Source organism: Molothrus aeneus, chromosome 3 (assembly GCF_037042795.1).
Source record: "Molothrus aeneus isolate 106 chromosome 3, BPBGC_Maene_1.0, whole genome shotgun sequence".
NCBI lineage: Eukaryota > Metazoa > Chordata > Aves > Passeriformes > Icteridae > Molothrus > Molothrus aeneus.
In genome coordinates this window covers 64863099-64878016 of record NC_089648.1, presented here as the reverse complement: position 1 = coordinate 64878016, position 14918 = coordinate 64863099, and the positions used below count along the sequence as shown (strand labels likewise).

The 14918-nt window shown below is 38.9% G+C and overlaps 1 protein-coding gene across 2 annotated transcripts in view; it reads left to right on the top strand.

Annotated features, from left to right (window-relative positions):
- Positions 1-12381, top strand: part of DSE (dermatan sulfate epimerase) — a 32439-nt gene extending 20058 nt beyond the window's left edge. Inside the window, exons 3-6 of one of the 2 annotated variants that reach the window (XM_066545796.1) lie at positions 3652-3905; positions 7630-7869; positions 8923-9130; positions 10610-12381. In XM_066545796.1, the coding sequence (XP_066401893.1) occupies positions 3652-3905; positions 7630-7869; positions 8923-9130; positions 10610-12371 (2464 nt within the window). In that variant the 3' untranslated portion in view covers positions 12372-12381. Of the gene's footprint in view, positions 1-3651; positions 3906-7629; positions 7870-8922; positions 9131-10609 lie in introns of those variants that run through there. The other variant, XM_066545797.1, reaches the window with a different exon arrangement.
- The last annotated feature ends 2537 nt before the right edge of the window (positions 12382-14918 follow it).

The window sequence follows — 14918 nt, the reverse complement described above, 5'->3', positions numbered from 1 at the left end:
TTGCAGAAGGTGAAAAATCTAAAATAGATAAACCACATTGCAACATGCTAAAATTCTCAACACATGTAGGAAAACCATACTACTTATCCATAATTCTAGCCTTATCCATGATCTCTTTATTTCTCCAGTTTCTTCATGGAGGATTCATACCAAACTCTAAATGTAACAAACATATTTTATAGGATACAGATGAACACAAATTCAAAGAACACCCCAGGCATGTATTTATCCTGTGCCATTCACAGGATTTGTCCAGACAGCAGATTTTTGTGCAGAACAATGCATATGGTTTTGGATGTTTATGGAGTTTGATCATGAGGTAGCAAACCTGTTCAGCACTTTTTCCTCTTTCATAACCTTCTCAAGTTTCCAGATAGGCACCTCTTCCAAATATACCTATACCTACAGATACAGGTATATAAGTGCAAAAAGGTACGGTAGGGGTGCCTTTATCTTTTAGAATTTAAAATATATTTTAGAATTTTTAAACAGTGGCCTTTGCTCAAAGTTCATATGTCTGCAACTAAGTAGCTGTTCTGTATAAAAAAAACCCATTACAGATATTTTTATTTACTTTGGATTTGTTTGTTTGCTTTTGTAAGATCTGATGCCATTAAAGGCTGACAAGGCTAATGCAGCCTTGAGGTAGAGGTTACTCACTGTCATCATACACAGTAATTGTGAAGCTGAAGTTCACACTCTCTTATGTTCAGTTTTAGTCTTGAGTAGCTTAGAAAATAGCTTGTTGTACAGGACAAAGTGTGGGCTTGTTTTTACCTATCTTTGTATAAATACATACCACTTTTCTTAGTAGTTAACAAACAGTTAGCCCTGAAAACACTTTATTCACTTGCATTCAGTGCATACCTCTGGCTCTGTGCTTTCCCCCAGTTTATCAGTCAGGCTATTTACCAAGTCTGACACTGGGAGATGCATTTGAAAAATGAGAACATTATTTAGATACAAATCCATGTAATGTTTGCTACTTGATCATTCTTCTTGTGAATAATTTTCCACGTTTGGTGTACATTGCTTGGTTCCCTTGAAACTAAGTTAAGGGGAGTAGCACTGATTTATAGCAGCTGAAGAGTTGTTTCTTCAAAAGAGCTTCACCTTAAGAACAGATGTTGACTGTGGGTTTATGTATTTAGAAATTAGGATCTTTAAATAGTCATCTTTAATTTTCCCTATTACTTGTGTGAATCTCCTCTGTGAAATTTTATGCAAGACTTAACTGTACAGAAGTGCAATTTGAGGGGTGTTGTGACAAAATTGCTTGTCTAACCCAAGCTGGGTAACTGTGTCAGTATGTATGATAAGGGTGCCTAACATAAAGGTTTTTACACAGAAAGGCTGTGGGGTTTGTTTTGGGTTTTTTTGGTTTTTGTTTCTTTCCTGAAGAGATCAGGAGCCTAAATGCAGTTATAACTTCTCAATTTATCACCTCCCATGTAGAAGACTGCTTTCTATTTTGTCAGAAGCAGTGTCATGGAGACTATTATATGCTCTTACACAGTAGAATTTGATGTGGTACTCTGTTAGAAACTAAACATAAAGTTAGCATACACCTTAACAGTCAAGTTACAATAAATCAGTTCCACTGGCAAATCCCATTTTAAATTTAGTCAGGTAAAGATCAGGTTTCAGCACAATAGGTTTAAGCAGAATCTAATTAGGAGCTTGTGTGTTGTTAAAAAGATACTGAACTTTGAATTAAATTTTTTAAAATAGCTCAAATTCTTTCATTGGACTTTTCTTCCACCCTAATGTATAGTTAAGCCTCAAACTCTTTGTAATTGTTCCAAGCAGATGCCTTAAAAGTGAAATTCCCTGTACCGATTTGAACTCTGATTTCTGAATATGCAAAGGTTTAATGAGACTAAAAATACCTTGGAAATTAGAATTCATGATATAGCTGATGAAAGGAATTTTTCTGTGTCAAAGGATTCCTGACAGGAATCATGGTGCCAGAGTGTTGCATATAATTGGCATAGAATGTAACTTTAGTTTTATGTATAGGATCAACAGCATTTTAATAGCTCTTTCAATTATAAGGAAAGATGAGGAAGCAGAAATAGAGAATTAATTGAGATTGATGAATAACCAGATAACTCAGATTGATGTATTTAATTTAAATCTGTGAGACAAATATTTAATTTTTAAAAAGGAAAAAAGAATGTTTAACTTTACTGCAAACAGAATATGGAATCAAAGCTGAGAGAAGGTGAACAGTGAAAACTATTGATCAGAAATTCATCTGATCAAAAAGCATACGGATAGTTTCTTTACGTGACAGTATGAATGTGCCAAACTTGAGTTCTTCCAATGATTTAAAATGCTGAAATAAAAATTAAAGGTTTTTTTTTTAACTTGCACATGATATCTTTTACCATCATTGCAGCGCCTTAGGCTGACGCTCGTAATTTTTACAGGCTTTATTAATGCATTTGGAATGCCAATAAATGCTTCTGCAGCAGAACTTCTTTGGTTTTATCTTACTCTTTGGGGATTTTTTTTCTCATCTCTTCACACTGCTGCTTACACAAATGAAGATGAAATCATATTTGTCGAGTCATGAAGTAGTTGAAACTGGAATGTGTGTGCCTTCAGGAGCACAGCGTCATTTCTACTCATTGCAGTAGGACACTCATCTCAACAATTTTGATTCATTTCTGTAATAAAAAATAGATTGCAAAAAAAGTGAAAGAGGAGAACATGAAAGCATGAAAGCAACTGATGATTTTTCAGTTTATAGGAGTTTACTTTCACTATGTATTCCTTCACATTTTCTTTTTCTGTAGAACCGTGGGCTGGAAGTACTGTAAGTACTGCAAAACTAAAGTCATTGGTACACAATGTATTCTTGATTTAAGAGGAATATTTTCTCCATACCACCTATATTATGAATTTGCTTGGTCAAAATGTACTGTTTTTCTAAGTTCGGTGTAATCATTGGACACAAGTCAGTAGTTCCTAGAAAATAATTTTTGAGTATTGACAGCATTTTACCTCTTTTCTTTCTTATCATTAAAAAACCCCAGTGTTTATTAAGAATGTTAATTCAAGCTGTAGTAAAACTAAGTTTCCTCTTCTCAACTTCTGTCCTTGAATGCATCTGGGACATGAAAAAACAGTGTAATAAGTTGTTTTATTATATTTGCTGTAAAGACAGCTTTAGTCTCATAGGCAACATTTATCATCAAGTCACTCCTTTGGAAAAGAAAAAAGATCTGTTACAGGAGGTTGGAGGAGTATAAACCATGGCATATTACTTTATCAAAAATTATATTAATCATTCTTCAGATGAATAGGTTCTATTTCTGCACAATCAGTATTCTGCCTATCTTTCTCCTAGCAAAACCCAGAATATTTCAAACATTTTTCTAACATTTAGCAACTTAATCTTTATAAAAAAGATTTTGAGCTTTGAAGATTAATGCTGTCCATACTTAGGATGGGGAAAAAATAGTTTAGAGACTTGGTAAGTAGCTTACTACTGTGTTAAAATTCTAAAATATTTGTTGAACATTTAACAAATGTTCAACAAACATCTAACGTGGGAGACTTAAAGTCATAGACATATCACAGTGGAGTAAAGGGGAAAGCTAAGTAGGTGAAACTCAATTAATTGCCGTCTTTATTTTTTGACAGGCTAGTGAAGGATGCCCCCTGGGATGAAGTACCTCTTGCTCACTCCTTGGTTGGTTTTGCCACTGCTTATGACTTCTTGTACAACTACCTTAGCAAGATTCAACAGGAGAGATTTCTTGAAGTAATTGCCAATGCCTCGGGATACATGTACGAAGCATCATACAGACGTGGATGGGGCTTCCAGTACCTTCACAACCACCAGCCTACCAACTGTGTGGCCCTGCTGGCTGGAAGCCTGGTGCTGATGAATCAAGGTATGTGCTAAGCCATAGGAATGTTTTTTCTAAAGTCTATCAACTCAAATCAGCCACTTAAGCAGCAAAGTTCAGGATTTGATAAAAATGCTTCTTTAGTGTACAGCACTATTGGGTTTACTCTTTTGCTGCTTAGTAAAATTTAATTTAGTGAATAGAACAAAAATCTGTGGGCAGATGTACAAGTCATTATGAGTATGTATATAAGTTCAGTTCTCTAAGTGATTCTGAAATTCTTACCTCACAGTTTATAAGAGTTAAAAATCCCCTTGTGTACAGTTTGTCCGTCCTGATTCATGGACAGTGTCTTTCAGAGTAGATCATCAATGCAGAATGATGCTTGGTCTCCTTACACAAAGCATTGTGAAAGTCAGCAGTCAGAAACACCCAGTGCTCTGACCTGGGAGCCAGACAACAGGATAGCCTGGAATTTCATCCAAGGCTTTTGTCCTGTCACCTGGAGGATCTGCAAAAGTGTAACTTTATCCACCCAAGTGTCATAGCTTAAGAGTTTTCTTCCCAACAGCCTTTTCTATGGAGATACCCGAGGCTGTACTTTTTTTCCTCTGAACTCTGCTATTGCACCCCACAACAAACATTTGTGCCTGGTTTCCTCTTCTTTACTTCGGGGGCATAAAACCATCCTTCGCATTTCCAAGGTGAATACTCTGGCCAGTAGCTTTTGCCTGCTCTGTCAAGGGGCTGTCCCTGTCCTGCTGGAGAATGCAAGTCACAGAGTGAGAGAGAAAGCAGGTGAGCAATCTTGACTTTAAACCCCAGAGGTACTTCAGCTGAGAGATGGAAGTCATGGAGCCAGCTCCCGCTTTTATAAGAATGAATCCATATTTCATCAGGTAGTTATTTTATATGTGCTAGAAGTATTTTGAAAACATAATTCCCAGTGGAATTACTTATGCACTGCTAGTCCAGGAAAATCTAGTTTCTGGATGCTGATGAGCAGCCAAGCTGCTCAGCCCTGCCAAACAGAGGCACATCTGCACATCACTGGAGCTTTCAAGTGCCCAGAGAAATGTGACAAAAAACTGTGGCACCTACTGTGTTTGGAGGGTCATTTTTTGCTAAGTGCCTGTCAAAACAAACACACTGACTGATGTGTATATGTTGAAAAGCATCAAGAGCATGTGTGGAAGTTACTCCCTATTCTCCTGTCTTGCCTTCCACAAATTGAAGACTCAAAGCCATGTTTATTCAGTGGGTTTGCTAAATTTCATATAATTCCATCCTTCCCTAAGCCTTTGTTGGAGCAGAAAGCTGGCAGTTTGCAAGATAATTCTGCTTTTCATTAGGTATAGACCATAAGTATGCCTTGTGTAAAACAATGAAGGCATCACAAAGCTGGGCAATAATTTTTTCACTAAAGTGATGGTGTTTGAGGGGAGGAGGAAGGAAAAAAGCAGGAAACGAATGAATTCTTGAGCAATTTGAAAATAGTAATATTTCAAATGAAAATAGGTCAAAACAGACTTTATATTTCTAAATTTAAATGCTGTTGTTTTGATATAGAGAAACTTCATTTTTTTAATAGCAACTTAAATGAGGTTTTTCTGTTAGTCTAAAATGAATAAAAAACCAAATTGTAATTCCAATATGAAAGAAAATAATCTGAAGGAGAAAAAAAAAAGGAGGGAGAAAAGGAATGAACATGTTATGCTTCTGTAACAGATACATATCAATTGCAAATAATGTATCTCAGTGTAGACCTTTCTCACAGAAGGTTTAAATTCCAACTAGTAAGTTTAAACACAATTCAACTATTGAAGCTTGTAGACACTAAACAGCCAATTTCAAAGAATGTAAACATTTCCAAAGGAATGAAAGTGAAACTAATTGAAGTTAATTCTAGGCACGTGCATATGGCAAAGTCTTTGTATTTAGACACTCAGATGTTCAAAACAGAAACTTGAGTAAGGCCTTGATATTGATATAGATACCTGGTTTATATACTGCTAAATTTAGGTGAGATTTGTTCTGGTTTGTCATGTAGCCTGACAGGGTGTTGAGTCTTTTAATTTTTTCATTTCAATGTATTATTGTTCTTTTAGCATACTACAAGTGTAGTGTTATAGCATAGATATACCTGGAGTAAACAGAACATTAATGCATTACAATGGTAAAGGCACTGTGCTGAACAGTGTGCAAATCACATTCTTGCAGCAGTCAAAAACTAGCTTCCCTTTTATGTCACAAGGGAAAACAGGAGTGAAACATTCAGGATTTTATTCTGACAGACCACTGTGCTACCACTCCATGAAGAGTAATGAAAGAGTGTCTTAATGGCTGGGAGTGAAGTGGAAGTAAGTAGTACCACTGCCACTGTTGCTCAGGCCTTCCCCATCACAGTTTTCTGTTCAGCCAGGTGTTTAAAGTACTGTGATAGACTCAGGTTGTCTGTTTTGCTTAGACACTGGTTTTTTTTGTTTTTTTGTTTTTTTTTTTTTTTGTGTCACTGTTAACAGAACAGGATTTGGCAGCCTTGGCTGGTAGGATGCCTGAATTACTCATCACTCTGCTGAGCATAAATACAGTGTTGGTGGCAATGGGATGAAACACTCTGAGTAACAGGATTGACTGTAGCTCCTACTCCCTTGGCCTGGCACATGTGCTTCATTCAGCAGGCACTGCTTCACCACGTAGTGAGGTGTAACATGTGCCAGCTGGGCTTTGCTATAGGGTGGAGTTAAGTCTGGTTCAATCTGTGTCCAGACACTTTGAACTGGGAGAACACTAAGCTGCCATGTAGAAGCACAAGGCAGTTGATGTCTGTTTAGTCCTGCCTCTCTTGCTACTCAATCCAAAAAGCCTTTCCTCTGCTGGTTTATGCTGACTTCTGCAATACATAAGTACAGTGCTAAGGCCCTCATGCTTGTGTTTAGTGAAAGCAGACTGGCACTGAGAAGGTTTCTTGTGACCTCTTCCCAGGTCTTGATTTGTGTAGAGCAGACCAAAACAGTAAAATCTCTGAAATGCTTTTCTTTAGAAAAACTGAAACTGCTCAGGGCTTGTATATCTGGAGGCTGAGAATTTATCTGCTTGGAAGATTAATTTTATTCTGGAACTGAGGAATCTACTTTTGGAATTACCCATGCAAAACTCTTCCAAAATAGCTTTTATTTGGATAACCCTTTAGGTTGTACAACAAACTGAAAATATAAGTAGAACAGAGCAGATCTTAAAATAGAGCATGAGTTAGCTCATCGTCATATCAGTTAACTGCTGCTCAAATGTGAACTTTTTTACTTTTTTAGTCTCTCTGGATCTCCTTACCATGCTGGTGATCCTGCCAGTGAAAAATGACCAATCAGAATTGTTGCATTATTGGAGCCCTCTACTGGGGCCATTGGTTTGTTTACATACAGTTTTAATTTGAAATGCAATAAATAGTCTTGGTTTGGTTCTTCCCTTTTTTGCATGTCCTGAATGTGTTCAGAAAACTTTCTTTTTAAGTTGTAAAGTATAGCCCCATATTATTACAAAAAAAAAATGTGTTTGATAGATTTTCCCATGCCCGTGTGACCTTGCTTTGCTGTATTTAAATGCAGTATTTTATTTTTCACCCTAGTACAGGGATGCTGCAGCAGTAGGTTGTATTATAGACCCCTGGACTGCAGATTCCTTGCTGTGAAGATCCCACTGTGGGAATACAGACAGCACCATCTATGCACTGTTTTGTTGTAATTAGTTTTGCCATTGTCATTTCTTTCAGGCTACCTTCAGGAAGCTTACTTGTGGACCAAGCAAGTGTTGGCAATCATGGAGAAGTCAGTAGTCCTGCTGCGGGAGGTCACAGATGGCTCCCTCTATGAAGGGGTGGCTTATGGCAGCTACACAACCAGATCACTGTTTCAGTACATGTTTCTTGTCCAAAGGCATTTTGACATCAATCACTTCAGCCACCCCTGGCTCAAGCAGCACTTTGCATTTATGTATAGGACTGTCCTGCCAGGTAGGTCCTTTGGGTGAATGAAGATGAATCTCTTTATTTTTGAAGCAGCAATAAATTTCATACTTTAAATAGGCCATTTTAAAATAGCACTCTACTTGGATGTTTTTCAAAATAACCATTTCCTTGGATTTTACCTTCAACAGTTATCAAAACAGTAACAGCCTTGTTTATCACTGCTTCTAAATGAGGGACACTTTCTACTAGCACAGGTTGCTCAAAGCCCCATCCAACCTAGCCTTGAACACTGCCAGGAGTGAAGCATCCATAACTTAACAACCTGTTCACCTGCCTCACTATCCCCACAGGAAAGAACCTCTTCCTCATATCTAAACTAGGTCTACCCTCTTTCAGTTTAAAGCTGTTACCCCCTTGGTTGCTTATTTGCAGGACACTTCATTAGGAACTTACATTCCAAGTAAAAAAAAAAAAAACTTGGATAACTCTCAATTAGCTTAGCTAAATAACTTAGCTCAAATTCCAGGTTAAAAAAAACTTAGATAACTCTCTTGGAACCCCAGATCTACCCATGTAAGGGGGGCTGAATGCAGCTTTGGTGTTGCCAGCACATGCACATAAGGAATTGTGCTGACTCCATGTGAGACCTCAGGCATCCTTCGGGAAGAGGTTCCTAAGAGCAAAATGAACTCACACTGATAGTTTCAAGGTGAAGCTGATTATTTTGTTCTTTGGGGGCACCTCTGGTTTATTCCTTTGCAGAATATAGATTCACATAAAACCATGAAAACTGTAAAGGGAAAGTTACCTTTGCCAGACCTGAGTGAGGAGAGGAAGTGGATTGTGTCTTACATTTTGTGTAGTGCTTTGGCTGTCCCTAGCCCAAAGCCAAAGAAGAAAGGTGAATATTCAAGTTAGCTGCAGAAGAAGGAAACCACTCCTGTGTAACCTATTTACGGCTCATTTACAAGCAGGTCTATAAGCATCTGAAAAGGCTGCCTCTGTTTGCACCACTTGGCTTCTTGGCTACACTGGCATGCTCTTCAAAAGCATCTTTGTGTGCTTATTTGTGCTTTCTCCTTCTCACTTTTCCCCAAGGGTTCCAGAGAACTGTGGCCATCGCAGATTCCAACTATAACTGGTTCTACGGGCCGGAGAGCCAGCTGGTGTTTCTCGACAAGTTTGTCATGCGCAATGGCAGTGGGAACTGGCTGGCAGAGCAGATCAGAAGGAACCGAGTGGTGGAGGGCCCAGGCACACCATCCAAAGGGCAGAGGTGGTGCACTCTCCACACTGAATTTCTCTGGTATGAAAGGGAATGAGTGGGCTCAAAGGGAACCTGGCAGCTGTTTGCTGTTAGTGTTAATTCATTATCTTTAGATGTGCACCATAGAGGCCGGGCTCAGGCTGTCCGTGTGCCACCCGGGTCAGGAGGCACAGAAGAACTTCTTCATTTAGCACAGGTTGCCACAGGGAGCAGCCTGGTCTTGTCCTACATCTGATTTTATGGTTTCTTTCCACTGTCTATTGCTTTCATAGAATACAGGCCATTCCAAAGGAACTGAAAATTTCCCTGTATGTAGTCTTTGTTTAATTTGGTCTATTCTAATGGGATTTAATCCTGTTGGGTTCTTTTATGATGAATTAGGTGAATATTTAAAGCATAAGTTTTCATTCAAAAGTTCTGTAAAATAGTATAACTTTCTTTTAAAAGTTAAGTAATCCAGGCTGTAAGGCTACTGTTAACAGGATTTGCACACTAATTAGCAAGTTATGCTTGGAAAAAATGCCATGCTAGATGGATATTTTCCCATGTAATTTACAGTTATGCTAACTTCTATGTCAATCTTCTTAAAGTAAGAAATTAAAAGACTCAAGAAGCTTTAGATCTACATATGAATTCCCTTACTTTGTGGAGATAACAAGTATATTTTCGAGGAGTTAGTGCAGCTCTTTCTCTCTTGCAAGAAAAATCTTATTGAATATCTGTTGGTTTGCCCTTATGATGTGCACATTAGAGTGCATGTTTCTTACGCTCCAAGCAGCCTTCATCTTCTTACTTTCAAAATACAAAATATGTTTTCTACAACCTCATCCCATCACTGTTTTCTCCTGTCTCTTCATGGAAATTCTGTGACTGTCTAGAGCCTGCCAAAAACTCCTGGTTAGTTGTAGGAATAAATCTGATTCTGGAACCATCTAACAGAAATGTTAGTGGGCTTAATATGGTTTTGTTTACTTTCGTTGCTTAAAAACAATGCCAGAAGGTTTTGGTTTGGATTTTTCTTGTTTAACTCCCACAGATAAAATTGTAATAATTTTAACCTTTTCTAGAATTAAAGCTTCTTTTTAAACAAAATGTCTTATGTCTTACAATTCATACAAGAAAAACCATGAAAATTTTTCTTCAGCCTAGTTTGAAGAAAGAAACTAACATACATTAACTGTGTTATAGTTGGTAGTTTTATGACTATCTAGGGCAAAACATGGCTAGTTTGAAATTAGTGGTACTCTTATTTTTGGGCTGCAAAAAGACTGCTTGCTTTAAATGCAGAGCAGATGCTTTCAGCTATTGTTCTGTAAAAAGCACACAACAAATTTGTATAGGGATTAGTATGATGAATAATAATTACAGCTATATGATTAGGAAGCATAACTGTGGGCTTTATATTGTTGGCTTGCTCTTTCATGTAAATAGAGAATGTTTTTTTTAGTTTTTTACAAGTGCTGATAGTGGAATCAGTCAAGGGATTTTTAACCCAATTTTTCTCATCTTTTTTTGCAGGTATGATGCAAGTTTGCGCTCTGTACCTCCACCAGACTATGGAGTTCCTAAGCTACATTATTTTGAGGACTGGGGAGTGGTGACTTACGGAAGTGCTTTGCCAGCTGAAATCAACAGGCCTTTCCTTTCCTTCAAGTCAGGAAAGCTGGGAGGACGTGCAATATACGATATTGTTCATAAGAACAAGTACAAAGAGTGGATCAAGGGGTGGAGGAACTTTAATGCTGGCCACGAACACCCAGACCAGAACTCCTTCACTTTCGCTCCCAATGGTGTACCTTTCATAACAGAAGCTCTGTATGGGCCAAAATATACTTTTTTTAATAATGTGTTGATGTTTTCCCCTGCTGTGTCTAAGAGCTGCTTCTCCCCATGGGAAGGGCAGATTACAGAAGACTGTTCCTCAAAGTGGCTTAAATATAAACATGACTTGGCTGGAGACTGTCAGGGACGAGTGGTTGCTGCCATGGAGAGAAGCGGGGTGGTTTTTATCAGGGGAGAAGGAGTGGGTGCATACAATCCTAAACTGAAGCTGAGAAAATTGCAACGAAACCTTATACTTCTCCATCCCCAGCTTCTCTTGCTAGTGGACCAAATCCACCTAGAAGATGACAGCCCTCTGGAGGCAGCGACCAGTTTCTTCCACAATGTGGATGTGCCTTTTGAAGAAACAGTTGTTGATGATGTCCATGGGGCCTTTATTAGGCACCGTGATGGGATATATAAGATGTACTGGATGGACGACACTGGCCACAGTGAGAAAGCCACCATTGCCTCGAGGATGTATCCCCGGGGCTACCCCTACAATGGAACAAACTACGTGAATGTAACAACTCTGCTGCGGCACCCCGTCACGAGGGCCATCTACCTTTTCATTGGGCCCTCTGTGGACGTGCAGAGCTTCACCGTGCGTGGAGATTCCCCGCAGCTGGATGTTTTTGTGACCACTGGTGAGCACGCCTACGCCGTGTACCTGTGGCCCGTCGAGGATGGCTCCCGCTCTGCCTTTGCACAGGTTATTGCAGACCGCCAGAAAATTGTCTTTGACCGAGCCTCTGCCATCAGGAGCTCCACGGTGCCAGAAGTGAAGGACTACGTAGGCATCGTGGAGAGGAACCTGCAACATTTTAAGCCCGTCTTCCAGCAGCTTGAGAAGCAAATCCTGTCTCGTGTACGCAACACGGCCAGCTTTAGGAAGACTGCTGAGCGCCTGCTGAGGTTTTCAGATAAGAGGCAGACAGAGGAGGCCATTGACAGGATATTTGCAATCTCACAGAGGCAGCAGCAGCAGCAACGTGGCAGAGCAAAGAAAAACAGAAAGGTAGCCAAAGGCTACAAATTTGTTGATGCTGTTCCTGACATTTTTGCACAGATTGAGGTAAATGAAAGAAAAGTGCGACAAAAGGCACAGACTCAAGCACAAAAAGAGTTGCCTGTAGACGAAGATGAGGAAATGAAAGATCTTCTGGACTTTGCAGATATCACATATGTGAAGCACAAAACTGGGGTGTCAATCAAAGGCCGATCAGGGCTGGCACAAATGGTGGCAACTGCTCGAAGTGCCCCATCAATATCAGCTTCTTATACTCGCCTCTTTCTAATTCTCAACATTGCTATTTTTTTTGTCATGCTAGCAATGCAGCTCACTTATTTCCAGAAGGCCAAGAGACTGCATGGCCAAAGATGTCTGTATGCAATACTTTTAGTAGATAGCTGTATATTATTGTGGCTGTATTCTTCCTGTTCTCAGTCACAATGTTAGCAGAAGACCTCTACTAGTTGACCAGTTTATGGTCATATATGTCTATGCAAAAACATTAACCCTAATAGGGCCAAAGTTTATATCTTTTTTTTTTATCTTTTTTTTTTTTTCTGAAATATTCCAAAAACATCTGGGGAAAGATTGTTTTCAGACCAGAAGAGATTAAATAATAGGGCAAGCAATTAATATCTCAGAAAAGTCAGTACTTAATAAGTACTCCTCCTTTGTGTTTTGAGTTGGGCCTCATGTCTGAGGGAATGTTGTGCTTTGTTCATTAGACTTCAGTAATGTAAAGTTGTAATTAATTTTTTGGTGAGATGAGCCCTCTTGATAGGTTTGTTTCTAAGGTCTTTTTTTATACAGAATTTGATTTGCATGTAGTGAGTTTTCACTTCGGGCTGCTAGGGATGTCTCTGGACATTCTCCTAAGACGAGGACATTCAAACATACGTATACGAGGCAGATTTTAGCGGCAGACTTCATTTCTGTCTGCCAAACCAAAGAATGGCTCAATATGGGACACCCCTGTATCATTATTGCAGACCCTTATATTGTCCCATCTCTTACATGCTTTACAATCTGGCACAGTGGGGAAATGACAGTCATGTCAGTGCTTGCCAAGTGAGGGGCACATCACTAGTAGGTAGTAGTAGAAGGCAAATATGGGTTTAACTCAAAGTAGAACAGAATGCAATTCTCAGGAAAATAAAACCATTTCTATTTTAGCCAAGTGTAGGCTGTAGAGTGCTGAATTATGTAGGGTCTTTTCTCCATTTTACAAGGCAGGGTTTCAAGAAAGTTTTCTATAGTTTGAAGCACATCTTAGTAGGGAAATAATGTCCTAGATCACTGCCCTTCCATATGTAATTTTAAAAATACAAAGAACCAAAGCAATCCTGTGGTAACCTCAGCAACTGCCAGTATGGAAAAATATGTATCAAGGAAGTATTTAATGTATTTTTTTCTTTCAAATGGCTAGAAAGAGGACAGTTAAAATTTTGCGAACAGCCTGTTCTCTATAAAGCACCAGCAAGGGTTCTGCAGGCTCTTGGTGGCCCCAGGTCAATTATTTGGGGATTAGTGGTAAATGGAATCATGTGGTTTATGACAAAAATAAGTTTGACATCTCCACATATATTCCCCTCTGGTCATTAAACTAATTTCAAAAACTCATAGCTATTTGAGAGAATTGAAACTGTGGAATTGGGGCATACCTGTATGTCTTTACAGAAAAAAAATTCTTCAGTACCTTTGCTAAATAAAAGCATTATAATTATCTCTATGGAAAAGTTGGTTTTCTTTTATTTAAATATTTTTCCTGATAATTACAGTAATTATGTTCATCAGTACTTGGTTCAAACCACAAACCTTTGCTTCCTATTCTTTACACCATTTAGATGTATCTTATTTACATTACTCCTGTTAAGCCTTCTGCAAGTCTGTGTTTGGAAATGTGATGAGCTTTTCTTGTCTAAACATCTTCAGTGAATAGGTCAGAATATTTTCACTACGTTCTGAGTCAGTTCAGAGCACTGTATTCACATAAATAAGCCCTACTGCAGTCTCCAGTGCCTGGATTTATTCAATGAAATTGGCTACATTTTATCTGAGCAAAGATTTAGGTACCCAGTTAATTTCTGATCCATGCATAGTGTCTGGATTATGAGAGCCTTCAGACAGTAACTCAGCTCACCAAAGGCCTTGGAACACCTTCAAGACATACTTTCCCCTTTTTCCTGATTGCAAAGGACATGTGTGGTGGATAATGGTCTCTTTCAAATCACTCACTTTGTTTCTTAAGGCAAAGGGAGCTGAGCCTGGGGACTATCACCCATACAGCTCCAGTTGTACCTGCTGAAAGCGACTATACTGTGACAAGCTGTGGATAACTGGAAATCTCTTTATTTCTGCCTTTACACTGTGATGACATAAACACATGCAAAAATAGCTGTTGGCTTATGTTCCATTTTAAAGACACTGTTAGTTTTCCATTATTAGGTGATACTATTATTTGTCATGAAACACCAAAAAAATCAAGAGTTTATTAAATGTCTGTGCACTTTTCCCCTGTGTCAATTTGCTGTTGCTTTGAACAAGCAGAAAGCCACGCTGTAATCTAGAAGACTCAGAAGTGCCTGCAATTCTTTGCTGTGTAGTGTGGCTCTAAGTTCTAGTGTGGGATTTGTGTAGCTGTCAAATGAAACTGCAGAGATCAGCAATTAAGGTATGGTTTTGCACGTTAGCTCTCATTTACACTATGCTTCTCTGCACTGTTCCAGCAGTGCCAAGGGAAAGTGGTGGCTGCAAGAGCTGCCTGTGCTCACAGCCAGGTCTTAAAGCAGCTTTTAAAGCAGACCAGCATTCAAACGAATGGTGTGTGTGCAATGATACTGTAAAGAGAAATGAAATGCAGCAGCCTGACCCTCCTCAGTGAGAGACCAGACCCATTTCAGCAGAAAGTGTGCATCCAGGAGTTTTGTAGCCTGTGCTTGGTTTGCATCTGTTAAGGATTTAGGTGTACATGACTGTCATTACTTGCTACTCTGA